The 16,865-nt window shown below is 45.5% G+C and overlaps 1 protein-coding gene across 7 annotated transcripts; it reads right to left on the bottom strand.

The window, feature by feature from the left end:
* Positions 1-1,721: 1,721 nt before the first annotated feature.
* LOC132389871 (gastrula zinc finger protein XlCGF57.1-like) lies at positions 1,722-14,946 on the bottom strand. 7 transcript variants are annotated; one of them, XM_059962441.1, is made up of 5 exons: positions 12,007-12,207; positions 10,332-10,482; positions 5,738-5,805; positions 4,120-4,230; positions 1,722-3,785 (listed from the first exon to the last, which is right to left on the bottom strand). In XM_059962441.1, the coding sequence occupies exon 5, from the start codon at positions 3,585-3,587 to the stop codon at positions 1,923-1,925; it is 1,665 nt and encodes a 554-aa protein (XP_059818424.1). In that variant the 5' UTR covers positions 3,588-3,785; positions 4,120-4,230; positions 5,738-5,805; positions 10,332-10,482; positions 12,007-12,207; the 3' UTR covers positions 1,722-1,922. The 7 variants fall into 7 exon arrangements, with proteins under 7 accessions (XP_059818424.1, XP_059818419.1, XP_059818418.1 ...); XM_059962436.1 differs by lacking the exons at positions 5,738-5,805; positions 12,007-12,207 and adding an exon at positions 14,906-14,946 and having other exon boundaries at positions 10,332-10,478; XM_059962435.1 differs by lacking the exons at positions 5,738-5,805; positions 12,007-12,207 and adding an exon at positions 14,906-14,939.
* Between the last annotated feature and the right edge of the window lie 1,919 nt (positions 14,947-16,865).

Genomic DNA, 16,865 nt, shown 5'->3' with positions numbered 1-16,865 from the left:
ACATTAATGATCTGGATGATGGGGCGGTAAATTGGATTAGAAAGTATGCAGATGATACTAAGATAGGTGGCGTTGTGGATAATGAAGCAGGTTTTTAAAGCTTGCAGAGAGAATTAAGCCAGTTAGAAGAGTGGACAGAAAGATGTCAGATGGAGGTTAATGCTGATGTGTGAGGTGCAACATTTTGGTAGGTCTAATCAAAATAGGACATACATAGTAAACAGTAAGACATTGAAGAATGCAGTAGAACAGAGTGATCTGTGGGGCATAGATAATAGAATGATGGTGAATAGTCCCCTGAAGGTGAAATCTCATGTGGATAGGGTTGTGAAGAAAGATTTTGGTATGCTGGCCTTTATAAATCAGAGCATTGAGTATAGCAGTTGGGATGTAATGTTAAAAATATACAAGGCATTGTTCAAGCCGAATTCAGAGTACTGTGTACAGTTCTGTTCACCGAATTATAGGAAAGGTGTCAATATAATAGAGTACAGAGAAAATTTACCAGAATGTTACGTGGGTTGCAGCACCTAAGTTACAGAGAAAGGTTGAACAAGTTAGGTCTTTATTCTTTGAAGCATAGAAGTTTGAGTGGGGACTTGATAGAGGTATTTAAAAATATGACGGAGATAGATGAAGTTGATGCGGATAGACTTTTTCCATTGAGAGTCGGGGAGATTCAAACAAGAGGACATGATTTGAGAGTTAGGGGGCAAAAGTTTAGAGGTAACACAAGTGGGAACTTCTTTACTTAGAGAGTGGTAGCTGTGTGGAGGAGCTTCCAGTAGAAGTGGTAGAAGCAGGTTCGATATTTTTTAAAAAATGGATAGGTACATGGACGGGAAAGGAATGGAGGGTTATGGGCTGAGTGCAGGTCGGTGGGATTAGGTGAGAGTAAGCTTTCAGCACGGACTAGAAGGGCCGAGATGGCCTGTTTCCGTGCTGTAATTATTATATGGTTATATAATAACCATCCAGAAATTATATTACAGGATGAACAAGCAGGACTAACTCCCTCAATAGATATAACCATTCCCAACACCCACATCTCCCTCGACCAATGGAGCACCTCACAACAGGTATTGTTTCTGTCATCAGTCAGACAACCCAATTATTTTCTGTCAATCAGCTTCAAAATGTTCCTATTTTGTTATTTGTTTCCACTTCCTGCTGCTGATTCCCTTCTCATAATACGTTCTTACCCCAACCATCTTCCAGAGCCACAAACTCTACCCTGTGCAGACCTGCCTCTGGCTTCTGACCATGATTCTTTGAACATCCAACTGATGGTTTCCGATTCTAATTCCAGTCTTTAAACGACACTGGTGTTTTCAACTATCCTTTGTTAGTAGGAAAAATGACTCATAAAATGGAAATGAGTCGTGATTATTGAGGTTAACTACCAATGTCATTCTTCCTCATCCAGAGATCTGAGGGGCGAAGAACATCTCAGACAGAACTGCAGTCAGCTCAACTTCTTCAGTCCACAGAGAATTCAAGGGAAACCTCTTCACCCACAGAGTGGTGACTATTTGGAACCCATCACCACAGGGAGAGTGAGAGGTGAATAACAGGGGATGATTTAAAAGGACTATCGTGGAATTGAATCTCAGCAAAGTCCAGGCGGCCTGAGTTGACTCTCTACTGTGCACTATGTGTGTTATAATTTCACTAAGTACCAGAGACAGAGTTTAAAATAGAACTGATTTATTTGTCACAGATGCAAAATATTAAACTCCAGTCCTATTAAAGGTAAATGTGCAGCAGAAGAAACTCCTCCCATGCCCATTGACCAGGGTGCAGAACTGGGTGTGGTGAGCAGCAGCAATGATTGCAGAGTTCAGCACCGACAGTCAGTCTCGAAATTGCATTCAGCAACGGTGATGGACACACATCCAGTGAACGGTCTCTCCAGTGAGAACTCAATGATGCACATTTGGTTGATTTGACTGAGAGAATCTCTTCCCAAAGTCCGAGCAGGTGTCTAGAGTCTCCCCGGTGTGAACTGAGTAGTGTGCTCGCAGGTGGGATGACTGAGTGAATCCTTTTCCATTGTCTGAGCAGGTGAATGGCCTCTCCCCAGTGTGAACTCGCTGATGTACCTTAAGTTGAGATGACAAAGTGAATCTTTTCCCACATTCTGAGCAGGTGAACGGCCTCTCACCAGTGTGTACTAACTGATGTCTCAGTAGGTGAGATGACAACGCAAATCCCTTCCCACAGTCTAAGCAGGTGAACGGCTTCTCCCCAGTGTGAACTCGCTGATGTGCTCGCAGGTGGGATGACTGAGTGAATCCTTTCCCACAGTCTGAGCAGGTGAACGGCCTCTCCCCAGTGTGAACTCGCTGATGTGCTTGTAGTTGGGATGACTGAGTGAATCCTTTCCCACAGTCTGAGCAGGTGAACGGCCTCTCCCCAGTGTGAACTTGCTGATGAATCTCCAGTTGAGATGACGAAGTGAATCTTTTCCCACAGTCTGAGCAGGTGAACGGCCTCTCCCCCATGTGAACTCGCTGATGTACCTTAAGTTTATATGATGAAGTGAATCCTTTCCCACAGTCTGAGCAGATGAATGGCCTCTCCCCAGTGTGAACTCGCTGATGTGCTTGTAGTTGGGATGACTGAGTGAATCCTTTCCCACAGTCTGAGCAGGTGAACGGCCTCTCACCAGTGTGTACTAACTGATGTCTCAGTAGGTGAGATGACAACGCAAATCCCTTCCCACAGTCTAAGCAGGAGAATGGCTTCTCCCCAGTGTGAACTCGCTGATGCACCTTAAGTTTATATGACGAAGTGAATCCTTTCCCACAGTCTGAGCAGGTGAACGGCCTCTCCCCAGTGTGAACTGACCGGTGTGCTTGTAGGGTAGCAAACTGTGTGAATGCCTTCCCACAGTCTAAGCAGGTGAATGGCCTCTCCCCAGTGTGAACTCGCTGATGTGCTTCTAGGTGGGATGACTGAGTGAATCCTTTTCCACAGTCCGAGCAGGTGAACGGCCTCTCACCAGTGTGAACTCGCTGATGTACCTTAAGTTGAGATGACAAAGTGAATCTTTTCCCACATTCTGAGCAGGTGAATGGCCTCTCACCAGTGTGAACTAACTGATGTCTCAGTAGGTGAGATGACAACGCGAATCCCTTCCCACACTCTGAGCAGTTGAACGACCTCTCCCCAGTGTGAACTCGCTGATGTGCTTGAAGGTGGGATGACTGAGTGAATCCTTTTCCACAGTCTGAGCAGGTGAATGGCCTCTCCCCAGTGTGAACTCGCTGATGTACCTTAAGTTGAGATGACGAAGTGAATCTTTTCCCACAGTCAGAGCAGGTGAATGGCCTCTCACCCGTGTGAACTCGCTGATGTAGCTTAAGATTAGATGACAAAGTGAATCCTTTCCCACAGTCAGAGCAGGTGAATGGCCTCTCACCCGTGTGAACTGACTGATGACTCAGTAGGTGAGCTGACAACATGAATCCCTTCCCACAGTCTGAGCAGGTGAATGGCCACACCCCGGTGTGAACTCGCTGGTGAGCCATTAGAGTGGATGACTGAGCAGATAAATGGATTCCCCCCGTGTAAATTGACAGCATGTCAGTCGGTCAGATGATCGATGAATCTCTCCCACAGTCTGAATAGGAATAATGATCGAGTGAATCACTCCCCACAGCCTGAGTAGGAATGATGATCGAGTAAATCCCTTGTTCCACTTCTTAAATATCTGGACATAGACAACAAAACAGCGTGTTGTGTTTGACCTCCCCGTAGATAATTTCCTTGTTGTTTTTAACCTGAAAAAGATTTATAGTACATCAATGGGTGAAGGACAATATGTCAGACGAGATTACTTGAGGTGTCAAGGTGTGATCTGGCATCACACTGTTACAGTGAGGTTCAACCCAAGTTGGAGAGAGAAGTCATCTTCCAGCTGGGCACAGTGCAGGTATCTGGAACGACCATCAAATTCTCTGATGATCTTCCTGTGTCTATAAGAATCGGGCATTTCTGCCGTCACCAGTCTGTGACCTGGCTCAGTTTGACTCTCTCCATTGGTATTATTCTCTGTTTCCACTGAGCTGCAAAAGTGCCTGTCCGCAAAGTAACTGAACACTCTCACACAAATACCCTTTGTTGACGTGCAGCTGGGATTTTCTTTTATCTATTGTCAATGTGAAGTGCCACAGTTTTGAAGCCATGTAAACGTTTCCTGCCCAGATGAATGGTTGGTCCGCACAGCTGTTAAAAGGAATTAAAAGAATAATCATATTATTTCAGGTTCTTGTCACAGTCATAGAAAAGCACAACACAGAATCAGGCCCTTTGGCCCATCTAGTTTGTGTTGAACTATTTAAACTGTCTGCTCCTGTACCCCTGCCATCCAGGTGCCTATACAACCCTCTTAGAAGTTGAAACTGACCTCGCATGGTCCAGCTGGGTTTTCTGCTCATTCCACACCCGGATGACCGTCAGTGGAAGAAGTTTCCCCTCATGTTTCCCTTAACATTTCACCTTTCACCCTTAACCCATGGCCTCTGGTTGTAGTCCCACCCAATCTCAGTGGAAAAAGCCAGCTTGCATTTTCCCCATCTATAACCCTCATGATTTTGGTACGTCTCTGTCAAATCTCCCCTCAATCTTCTACATTCCAAGGAATTCCAATTTTGGGGGATATTAACTTGCCAGTGGATTGGGAAAATCAGGTCAGCACTGGATCTCAAGAGAGAGAATTTGTAGAATGTCTCTGAGACTGATTTTTAGAACAGCTTATTGTTGAGCCCACTCGGGGATCAGCTGTACTGGATTGGGTATTGCGTGATGAAACAGAGGTAATTAGAGAGATGGAAGTGAAGGAACCCTTAGGAGGCAGTGATCACAACATGACTGAGTTCCTGTGAAATTTGAGAAAGAGAAGCTGAAATCCGATGTGTCGCTATTTCAGTGGAGTAAAGGAAATTACAGTGGCATGAGAGAGGAACTGGCCAAGGTTGACTGGAAAGGGACACTAGCAGGAAGGACGGCAGAGCAGCAGTGGCTGGAGTTATGTGAGAAGTGAGGAAGGTGCAGGACAGATATATTCCAAAGAAGAAGAAATTTTCGAATGGAAAAAGGATGCAACCGTGGCTGACAAGAGAAGTCAAAGCCAAAGTTAAAGTAAAGCAGAGGGCATAGAAGGAAGCAAAAATTAGTGGGAAGACAGGGGATTGGGAAGTTTTTAAAAGCTTACAGAAGGAAACTAAGAAGGTCATTTAGAGGGAAAAGATGAACTATGAAAGGAAGCGAGCAAATAATATCAAAGATGATACTAAAAGCTTTCTCAAGTATATAAAGAGTAAAAGGCTTTGTGAATAGATATAGGACTGATAAAAAATGATGCTGGCAAATTGTAATGGGATATAAGGAGATGGCGGAGGAACTAAACGAGTATTATGCATCAGTCTTCACTGAGGAAGACATCAGAAATATACCGGACATTCAAGGGTGTCAGGGAAGAGAAATGTGCGCAGTCACAATTACGACAGAGGAAGTACTCAGGAAGCTGAATAGTCTAAGGGTAGATAAATCTCCTGGACCAGATGGAATGCACCCTCGTGTTTTGTAGGAGGTAGCAGTGGAGATTGCGGAGGCATTAGCAATGATCTTTCAAAAGTCGATAGACTCTGGCATGGTTCCGGAGGACTTGAAGACTGCAAATGTCACACTGCTGCTTAAGAAAGGGGCAAGGGAGAAAAAGGAAATTATAGACCTGTTATCTTGACAGCGGTGGTTCGGAAGTTGTTGGAGTCGATTGTCAAGGATGAGGTTACGGAGTACCTGGAGGCATATGACAAGATAGGCTGAACTCAGCATGGTTTCCTTAAAGGAAAATCCTGCCTGACAAACCTAGTGTAATTTTTTGAGGGAATCACAAGTAGGCTAGACAAGGGAGATGCAGTGGATGTTGTGTATTTGGATTTTCAGAAGGCCTTTGACAAGGTGCCCCACGAGGCTGCTAAACAAGATAAGAGTCCATGGAATTACGGGAAAATTACATATGTGGATAGAGCGTTGGTTGATTGGCGGGAAACAGAATGTGGAAATAAAGGCATCCCCATTGAGTCCTGACGAAGGGTCTCGGCCCAAATCGTGGACAGTGCTTCTCCTTATAGATGCTGCTTGGCCTGCTGTGTTCCACCAGCATTTTGTGTGTGTTGTTTTATAAAGGCATCCCATGCTGGTTGGCTGCCGGTTACCAGTGGTGTTCCACAGGGGTCCGTTTCTTTTTACGTTGTGTATCAACGATTTGGATTATGGAATAGATGGCTTTGTGGCTAAGTTTGCTGATGATACAAAGATAGGTGGAGGGGCTCGTAGTACTGAGGAAACAGAGAGTCTGCAGAGAGGCTTGGATAGATTGGGGGAATGGGCAAAGAAGTGGCAATTGAATTACATTGTCAGAAAGTGTATGGTCATGCACTTTGGTAGAAGAAATAAATGGGCAGACTATTATTTAAATGGGGAGAAAATTCAGAGTTCTGAGATGCAACAGCACTTGGGAGTCCTTGTGAAGGATATCCTTAAGATTAACCTCCACACTGAGTTGGTGGTGAAAAAGGCAAATGCAATGTTGGCATTCATTTCTAGAGGAATATAGAGTATAGGAGCAGGGATGTGATGTTGAGGCTCTATAAGGCACTGGTAAGATGTCACTTGTGTGCAGTTTTGGGCTCCTTATTTAAGAAAGGATGTGCTGACATTGGAGAGGGTTCAGAGAAGATCCACTGGAATGATTCCAGGAATGAGAGGGTTAACATATGAGGAACGTTTGACCACTCTTGGACTGTTTAGAAGAATGCGGGGGGACATCACAGAAATATTTTGAATGTTGAAAGACATGGACAGAGTGGATGTGGCAAAGTTGTTTCCCATGGTGGGGGAGTCCAGTACGAGAGGACATGACTTGAGGATTGCAGGGCGCCCATGCAGTACGGAGATGCGAAAACATTTTTTCAGCCAGAGGGTGGTGAATCTGTGGAATTTGTTGCCACCAGCGGCAGTGCAGGCCAAGTCATTGGGTGTATTTAAGGCAGAGATTGATAGGCATCTGAGTAGTCAGGGCATCAAAGGTTATGCTGAGAAGGCGGGGGAATGGGACTCAAGGGGAGATTGGATCAGCTCATGTTGAAATGGAGGAGCAGACTCGATGGACTGAATGGTCGACTGCTGCTCCTTTGTCTTATGGTGATTCCTGTGTCTGCACCCTGGAAGCCTCAAGAAACGATAATGATCATGAATCAGGCCCCAGATAGAAAAGAAAATCCAGCACAGTTTGCTCAGTGTGTCCAGAGTACTACACAAATGTTTAATGCGACTCTGTAAGATTTATTCGGTCTCTGCTGCATGATTCTGTCAGCTGATGAGGGGCGGAAATGGAAGGCAGAATTGAGATACCAAACCTATCAGGAGTTACAGGCAGAAAACCATAATGAGAATGAACAGACAGACCAGATCATTCAAGCATTGGAAAGGGCTCTCCAGCAAACTGTAGCATCACTAAAGTACCTGGATGCAAACATAACCCTGGGGAAATCAGGACCAGACTATTGGGAGTGATTTGTGGCCTGCTACGGCACTTTCACAGGAGACCAAACATTTAATGATGGGAATCTGTCCCCCCTGTTCAATGCCCTACTGCTCCAATGCTTACCAACTAAGTTAGCCAACAGGATTAAAACAAATAATATGGACTGGCCTGACAATGACTGAAATAGAATGCGACGAGCTTTGACATATTATTGGGACCCGGCTTTTGAATCCCGATCAACCCCAAAGGGAACTAATATTTAAAATGAACATGTTCAGCAGGAAGGATGCGAGCGGGCTACATCTGGGGATCAGAAATGGGATCAAAAACCTACCAAGGGGAAAAATGGGGACAACAACCCGTTTAGAAATGGACAAGCAAGGATGCCTCCTACTCTGAGTATCATCCCTCAGGAAGAGCCCAGTGTAATATTGACAGGTGCTGGAATTTCAATTCCGTTTATGATTGATATGGGGCAACCACAACCAGTCTCGATCAGGAAATAGGATCGGAAAAGGGATTCCAGCTATCAGACGCTACAATCACTGTCTGGGTTCGAAGGCACGGAACGTACGTATTCACATACCCAGCCACAGCAGGTGGAATTCCAGGGGAAGCAGTGTGAGGTTTCATTTACTGTCACCACCAGACGGGGGTGTAATCTCGTAGCGAGAGACTTGCTCTGTCTGTTGGACGTCGAGATTCTATGCACGGACAAGGATATCATGCTGTTACTGCGAACAACTGATAGCTTCCTCTGACCACCCAGTGGTGGGCACTTTATCTGGACTCCACCACATTTGAACCCCTTCTGCCAGGGGCCAGCTCTCATGTGACTCTGTGTTATGACCCTACGTGGTGCTCAACTGAGGAAAACTAATATTTTGCACCCCTCGAGGGACAGAAATTCCCAGTCATGGTGATTGGAGAGGATAAAGGAAGAGACGGCATTGCATTTCTGGCCAAAGTTCCAAATTTCTTTTGGCGACAGACAGGACTGGTGGTTCCCCATACCACCTTCAGGGTTTGCCCTGTGTTCAAGCCAAAGAGCCGAGGGCTCCTTGCCCACACCCTGACGAAACAGCCTCCAGCACTGACGGAGACTGTCAAAATTGGTCCTCTTGAAGATCAGAGTGGTCACCTATGAATGGAACCAAAAGAAATTGGGGGGATCTTAAATGTATTTTTTTGCTCCTGTATTTACTAAGGAAATTGGCATGAAGTCAATGGAAGTAAGGCAAACAAGAATTAAGGTCATGGAATCTATACAGAAAGAAGAAGAGGAGGTGCTTGCTATCTAGAGGCAAGTCAGAGTAGATAAATCTCTTGGACCTGACAGGGTATTCCCTCGGACTTTGAAGGAGACTAGTGTTGAAATTGCAGGGGCCCTGGCAGGTATATTTAAATGTTGTTATCTGCGGGTGAGGTGCTAGAGAATTCAAGGATAGCTCATGTTGTTCTGTTGGGTAAAAAAGACTCAAAAAGTAATTCAGGAAATTATAGGGTAACTTTGACGTCGGTCATGGGTAAATTATTGGAAGGGGTGCTAAGCGATAGGATCTACAAGTATTTAGATAGAAAGGGACTTATTAGGGTGAGTCAACATGGCTTTGCGTATGGTAGGGCATGATTAACAAGAGTGTTTCAAGGAGGTTACAGGAAAATGGATGAAGGCAAGGCAGTGGATGTTGTCTGTATGGACTTCAGTAAGGCCTTTGACAAGGTCCTGCATGGGAGGTTATTTAGGAAGATTCAGTTGCTAGGTATACATGGAGAGGTAGTAAACTGGATTAGAAATTGGCTCAATGGAAGAAGCCAGAGAGTGGTAGTGGAGGATTGCTTCTCTGAGTGGAGGCCTGTGACTAGTGGTGTGCCACAGGGATCAGTGCTGGGTCCATTGTTATTTGTCAATGATCTGGATAATAATTTGGTAAATTGGATCAGCAAATTTGCTGATGATACATAAATTGGAGGTGTAGTAGACAGTGAGGAAGGTTTTCAAAGCTTGCAGAGGGATCTGGACCAGCTAGAAAAATGGGCTGAAACATGGCAGAAGGAGTTTAATACAGGCAAGTGTGAGGTATTGCACTTTGGAAGGAAAAATTAAGGTAGAACATACAAGGTAAATGGTAGGGCACTGAGGAGTGCAGTAGAACAGATGGATCTTTGAATACAGATACAAAATTCCCTAAAAGTGGCGTCATGGGTAGATAGGGTAGTAAAGAAAGCTTTTGGTACATTGGCCTTCATAAATCAAAGTTTTGAGTATACGAGTTGGAATGTTATGGTAAGGCGGTATAAGGCATTGGTGAGGGTGAATTTGGAGTATTGTGTGCAGTTTTAGTCACTTAATTACAGGAAGGATATTAATAAGGTTGAAAGAGTGCAGAGAAGGTTTACAAGGATGTTGCCGGGAGTTGAGGACATGAGTTACAGAGAAAGGATCAATAGTTTTGGACTTCATTCCTTGGAGAGTAGAAGAATGAGCAGGGACTTGATAGAGGTATATAAAATTATGATGGGTATAGATGGAGTGAAAGCAAACAGGCTTTTTCCACTGAGGCGAGGGGAGAAAAAGAACAGAAGACATGGGTTAAGGGTGAAGGGCGAAACATTTAAAGGGAATATTGGGGGGGGGGCTTCTTCACAACTGGGTCTGATAGAAGCATAACTGGTTCTTCTGGGCACATTCTGTCTCACTCCCAACTATTTCCTACCTTCCTTTGTGCAGGTATGTAATGTCTAAAGGACCAGTGTTTGAGTAAATGAGACACACCAAACTTTCTCCTGACTGAATCACTGGAATCTCCGAGTCAGATGGGTTCTCTCCAGTCGGTGCTCTCAATCCTCGGGCTGGTTCACTTGTTGCTGTTCCCTCGACTTCAGTCGTGGTTTTTCTTCCAATAAATCTCTCACTGCAGGTCTAACTTTAACGTGAAAGATAATGAAGCACGTTCACAATGAAAAGGAGGACCAAACATTTCTGCTTAATGTTACTAGAAACAAAACTCACTGAAATTTAAACATTGAAGGCAAATATAATGATCTCAGTGAACAATCTTTTATTGTCCCTCACATGACACAGACAACATGGGATAAGAAGGAGCCATCATTCAGTCATGGTAAGACATAAGACACAGGAAGAGAATTAGGTGATTCGATCCATATGGTCTGCCCACCATTCAGCCACGGCTGATTTTCATTCCAACACCATATTCCTGTCTTCCTCCTGTTAGCCTGAAGGTACTTAGCAATCATGAATATATTAATTTCTGTCATAAATACCAGAAACACTCAGCAGGTAAGGAATAGCTTACAATACAATTCAATTAATAACACTTCATCAGAATGACTTCAAATATTTTCAGTTTTTAGTGTAGATCTCCAGCACAGCTGCCTGATTTCCACTGTGTGACAGTGAGGCGGGGGGGGGGGGGGGTGCGGGGGAATTTCCAAACACAGTTTGAACACCAAACTCAGGGTCTATATCCTGTTGTAAACACGGAACAGCTCATTTACTCACAGCCTCTCCCTCTGAGGATGGAAGTGGGAATCATCCTCTCCTCAGACTGGCAGTCATAGCTTCCAAAGGAACTCCAGAAACAAACATCTGAACCAAGACCAGAAATACTCACTCAACACCTCACAAGCCCAAGCAGCTCGATCCCCAGGTCCATTTTACCTGGATGAAAAACTATGATATCCCAGGATCCAACCTCACAGAGTCACACAGCTTAATCTGCCACTCACCGACCCTGAGAGTCTCACACATTGTCCTCCCATCTCTCACTGGGTAGTGCAATCTGGGATTTCCATACAACCAATGTCCAGCTGCTCGAAGAAGGACATCCATCCAGCCTCATCTGTAGAAGCTCAAACCAAAGTCAAAGCCAAAACACCAACAGTTCCATTTGCCTGGAATGCTGATCACAGGACTAGAGCCCAAGCACCAACTCTCCCAGTACTCTTTGCTGCCAGTAAAATGCTGCAGTGTGTCAGCCCGTCACTGTTCATAAACTAGCACCTCCACACCAATGCACAACAGAACTGGGACCTGATGACCCTCCGGCATTCCAGCTAACAATAACTGATTCTGGAAATGATCAGCGAGGCCAAAGGGACAAAAGAACATTTCACGATGAAGACAAGGGTTGGAAGAAAGTTTGTTGATATATAATATTGAGGAGGTGGGATACAAGGCGGACTGAGGATGACCCAGATGGTTGATGTATATCACTGAAGTGGGGTTGGGGTTGTGAGGAGACTGGACAGAGGTTGAACAAGATGAGCAGATGGAACCAGGTGGGAGAAGGGATCAAGGACGATCACTGATGGTCCTCCAGCAACACATAGGTACTGAATGAATAGTACATACTATTGTACAAAAGATTCTAAAATGACAGAATTAGCAAAAATAACAAGAACTTTGCCAGATATATTTTGACCCGCACCAGATTTTTATCAACACACCATAGAAAGTTTCCCATCCGGACACTTCACGCTTTGCATGGTAACTGCTCCATCCGTGACTGCGAGGAACGGCAGAGACCTTTGGATACAGATCAGCACATCACAGAAACCATTCTCCCCCGAGACTTCCCAGCCCCTCGGTAAAGCAGGCAGTGAAATCAAAGATCCCCACAACCTGGGTCGTTCTGCTTCCTCACCCACCCCAGTCCGGGAGAAGACACAACAGCCATAAAGCTCCAGGACAAATGTGAGGAGCCTCAGGAAGCGAGACGAGTTCGGGCAAGTTGGAGGACGAGTGACCGCCCATCTGGAGATTGTGAACATGCACAAAGAGATCGTTACATCTGTGGTTAAATGGGAGGGGCAAATGGGATCACGTGACCGGTGAGGTCTAACATCCCAGGCACAGTCTCCAGCTTCCCAGCATTCTGTGGAAATAAACAAACTTGCCCCTCACATCTCCTCTCAGCTTAAATGTGTCAGACATTTCAACCCTCAGGAAAAACATACCCTCTGTCCACTCTGTATTCCTCTTGTAATATTATAAACGTCCATCCAGTCTCACCCCAGCCTGTGCCACTCTGGAGAAAAAAACACGTTTCTGCAACCCCTTGCTATAGCTCCAGGCAGGGTCCTGGTAAACCTCTTCTGCGCCCTCTCCAAAGCCCCAACATCCTTCCGAGAATGGGGGCGACCAGAACTGTATGAAACTCTCCAGATGTGGGCTAACAAGTTTTACAAATCTGCAGCACAACTTCATGACTTTTGAACTCAGTGTTTCAACTAATAAAGACAACCACGCCATTTGCCTTCTTATCGACCCGATCAATCTGTGCAGTCTCTTTCAAGGAGTGATGAACTTGGAGTCTAAGATCCCTCTGATCATCGACACTGCTCAGGGTTTTGCATTTAACACTGTACTGTCTCATTCATTCAGGGGTGCAGTGCTACCAGAGCTCACTGGAGAGCCGCTCCGACACCTCTGTAAAAAAGTCAAAATAAACAAGTACGGAATTTAACAGCAGCTGCATATTAAACAGAGGGAATTTTACAGAAGCTGGGGTTGGAAAGTGTTGGCTGGTGGGGAAAAATACCACTAATAACATTAGGATATTTGATCATTTTTGGTGAAATCCTGGAGCTGTGACAGTTTTTTATTTAGGTATTTGTGGAATTCCTTCTCCCTCGACCCATTGTCCCAGGAAGCTGGGAAATCCCTGTACACAAGTGTGAGCATTCTTCTGCTCTTTCCAATGGGTACCATTGGATACCAGGAAGGAGCTATATTCAGCAAGGAATGAACATGATGGAAACCCAAGTTTAAAAGTTGAAAACAATGAAAGAAAAATTCACTGCTTGCTTATCTTCCATCTGATTTTGATCAAATACACAAGCTAATCATCCAAAATCCTCTTCTACACCTGGATAAATTTAGATTTGTTTTCCAAGCCAAATGGAAAAAAAGACATTTCTAGGCTTTAAACTAGTTTTACGTCATTTGAACTATGATTAATAGCAGATCAACCCCTTGGCCTCGCTCCACCAACTGTAGCTGATTGGAAAGAGGCTCTTTTTCTCATTGTGATGATAGGAAGAAGAATAATTTAGTGAGGCAATGACGAGACAAAACACATTTCCAAACCTCCCAAATGGTTGCTCTCCTCCCCTGTTAACATTTATGTCTTTCAAAATACAATCTTTTCCATTCGTATAGATGTGATAATAATAAAGATTCAAGCTTATTTAACTTTTTATATATTTAAAGACTAAACAGTGTCTGTATCGGTCTAACCATGTAACACCCGTCGTGTGAGGATATTGTGAGTATTGTCTCTCACAAGTACACTTCCTGTCCAACCACTTCTCCGAGAGAAACAGTACGAGGCACAGTTGCCAACCTACAGCTTTTGAGACTAATATTCAGCAATGTTCGTGGCTTTAGCAATAGTTCATCAGAGTTTCTTTTTTCATACTTGATTACTTGGTTCCAATTTAGGGGCTAAAAGTGTAAAACATGAATTGCTTTATTGTTGTTATTTTTATACCTCTGAGGAACACTGCTAAGTGCTGCAGCCGTCTGCTCTGACTCAGTCGTATTAGTAAGGCTACATCTGTGGGGGTCCGTGGATTACTCGCTAATCCTAAAGTACATTTTTCTCACTTACAACACTGTGTCTTCGAAGCAAAGATATTTTACTTGCTTGATAATTATATTCTATGATAATCAGTTAAGTGCAACTGTGTAATACTTTGTCATATTATTAAATTAATTATTATATGTTTAATTGTACCAGTTATACACTGAAATGTAGTGAGAGGCTGTAATCTTGTTAATGTCTTAGCTATCACTATACTTCTGTGCTCTGAAATTCATATATTCCTTTCATCTGGTTTATTGCTTGACGTTACAAGAAGCCCTATATATGTGACACCCAATTTGTGTACCTGCTCATTACACGAATGGGGCAAAGAAGTTGCCCAGTACATGAAATGAGCAGGTACACAAATTGGGTGTCACAAACTAGAGGTGATTAATAAGTTCGTGGCCTAAGGTGGAAGGATTCAATTTTACAAAACTTAGCAATTTTCAATTATCTGAAACAGAAATACCACAAAAGTTATTAACTTCAAACTTTCTGCATAATCACTCAAAGAGTTGAACTACACGTGCAGGTACCAAGCGCTGTATAACTTCAGGCCTTCTAACTTAGGCCACGAACTTATCGATCAAACCGACCGACCCCCACCCCCTTACAGCTCTGGCAGCTAAAAAATTGTCACTGCACCCCTGCTCCAGCCGTCCAGCAGAGCTCGGGCCCGGCCCTTTCCCAATGCAACCGGCCCCCGAGGTGCACAACACCGGGATCATTCCCTACTCACCCCTGCTCGAATCGGAGAACCGCCAAACAGCGGCACTCGGCACCGCGCATGCGTTCAGCAGCGTTCCTCCACACCGCCACCAGTGGCCGGATGTCTGCACATCGTCGCCGACGGCCGGAGACCCGCACAGCTGAACATCCATGCAGCGCCACAAGTGGCCGGAGGCGGGACGGACAACGGAGAGGTAAATCACAAACGCGACAAAGTCTGCAGATGCTGGAAATCCAAAGCAACACAAACAAAATGCTGGCCGAACACAGCAGGCCGGGTAGCAACGGGAATGGGAATCGGAATGAAAATGTTTGGACACCGGGAACTCCCGCTCGGAGCGGATAGTTCAAAGGTTAGTTTATTATTAAAGCAGGTGTCCATAAATAACACTGCGTTTTTGTTTCTCCATAGAACCACGAAACAAAGAGAGAGCAAGAAAGTCGTTCACAGAGAAAAATCAAACTTCTACCCCACCCCCCGGATCAAGAAGAGCAGGATCCCAATCATCAAACCTCAAAAACCACCCCTCCGGACAATAGGGAACAATAATAACGACCCCCGATAAAAAAAAAATACTCGTACCCCGCACAACTGCGGAGGAGCCGGTGTCATCACTGTCGAGGCGGCCGCATCGGGAGCAGCGGACACAACGGGCGACCCCGGAAGATTCACAGGTGAAGTGTCGCCTCACCTGGAAGGATGTTTGGACAACGGAGAGAGTTCGGCCGTCCGGCCCTTTCACTGTGACACCCCGAACTCCACATCAAATCCGTCCAAACGAATCTGTGTGAACTTTAATGACCAATAAATATAATTCCTCTCAGCGATCAGCTGTCTGAATGATTCCCTGACTCTGAGAGGAAGGGGCATCTATGGTCCACACTGTCAGGGTGTTGAGTTTTGCAGGAGACAAAGGCTGCAGGGACGAGAGGTTTTCTGTTGACTAATACACTGTGTTTGGACCCCGCTGGCAATTCTGGTGTTGTGACCCGAATCGAGACAAACACCACGCTGCCCACTCCACCAACAACACGACACAGCCGGACACATAACAGGGGACTTTACATCCCACAACACTGGATTCAGTGATGAAACCCGTGATTAATGTTGTTGTCCCACCGAAATAAGAAACGCCCATTTTGGTGCGTTTAAATACGAGCGCTCCGCCACAGGTGACGTCAGACACCCCCCACTTGCCTGACGTCACACATGGACTCCCCACACCGGGATCTGCCCTCACGTGCGCGGTGTCTTACGTCACCCACGCGCTGCTGTGCTCGAGCTTTATCGATTGAACGGCTGGGCTAATAATCACGTGACCAGCCTCTCCCCCACCGCTGTCAGCAGCGGATTCAGGAGCTGCGCTACTCCCATTGGTGCGAAGTTACAACCAGTCCCGGAGGTGGGCAAGCCGAGTGGGCGTTACGCCGCTGAGTTCGTCTCCCGCTCAGGCGCCGACCTCCTCCTCAGAGCGGAGAAAACCTCAAAGTAAATGTCCGCTTTCTGATTGATTTCCATTTCCCTCCGAGGGAAGTTGGGTGTGTTTGTGAAGCGTCTCCTGCGACCGGAGTCTGATGTATCGCTGAGCGGTAGGAGGAGACCGCTCGGCCCGTCGGTTTGATGCCGGTTTCCCGGGGAGGGATTTTATTGAAAGGATGAAGATGTTGTGAGAGAGGGGGCGGACAGGATGTTTGTCCCGGTGGGGACAGGAGGGGCTCATCTGTGGAAATACCTGGGCCCTCGGTGGTGTCGAGCAGAGGGATTCACCACATGGGGGGCAAACACCGGCAGACTGTCGCCCTGCAAGCGGGGCCAATGGTCCGGGCAAAGTGACAATTGTTTGGGCTTTGTTGAGATTGTACCTGGAATATGGTGTAAAATCCCGCTCCCCACACTAACACGGGTTTACAGACCAAAGAACAAACTGCCGGAGGAACTCAGTGGATCGGACACCATCTGTGGAGGGAAA

The sequence above is a fragment of the Hypanus sabinus genome, unplaced genomic scaffold, assembly GCF_030144855.1.
Source record: "Hypanus sabinus isolate sHypSab1 unplaced genomic scaffold, sHypSab1.hap1 scaffold_688, whole genome shotgun sequence".
Taxonomy (NCBI): Eukaryota; Metazoa; Chordata; class Chondrichthyes; order Myliobatiformes; family Dasyatidae; genus Hypanus; species Hypanus sabinus.
The sequence above is the reverse complement of the archived record's forward strand: the minus strand, read 5'-3'. Positions and strand labels throughout refer to the sequence as shown.

Excerpts from the sequence above, each read along its gene's own strand:
- LOC132389871 (XM_059962436.1), bottom strand. The coding sequence starts at position 3,587 with ATGCTGTCAATTTACACGGGGGGAATCCATTTATCTGCTCAGTCATCC.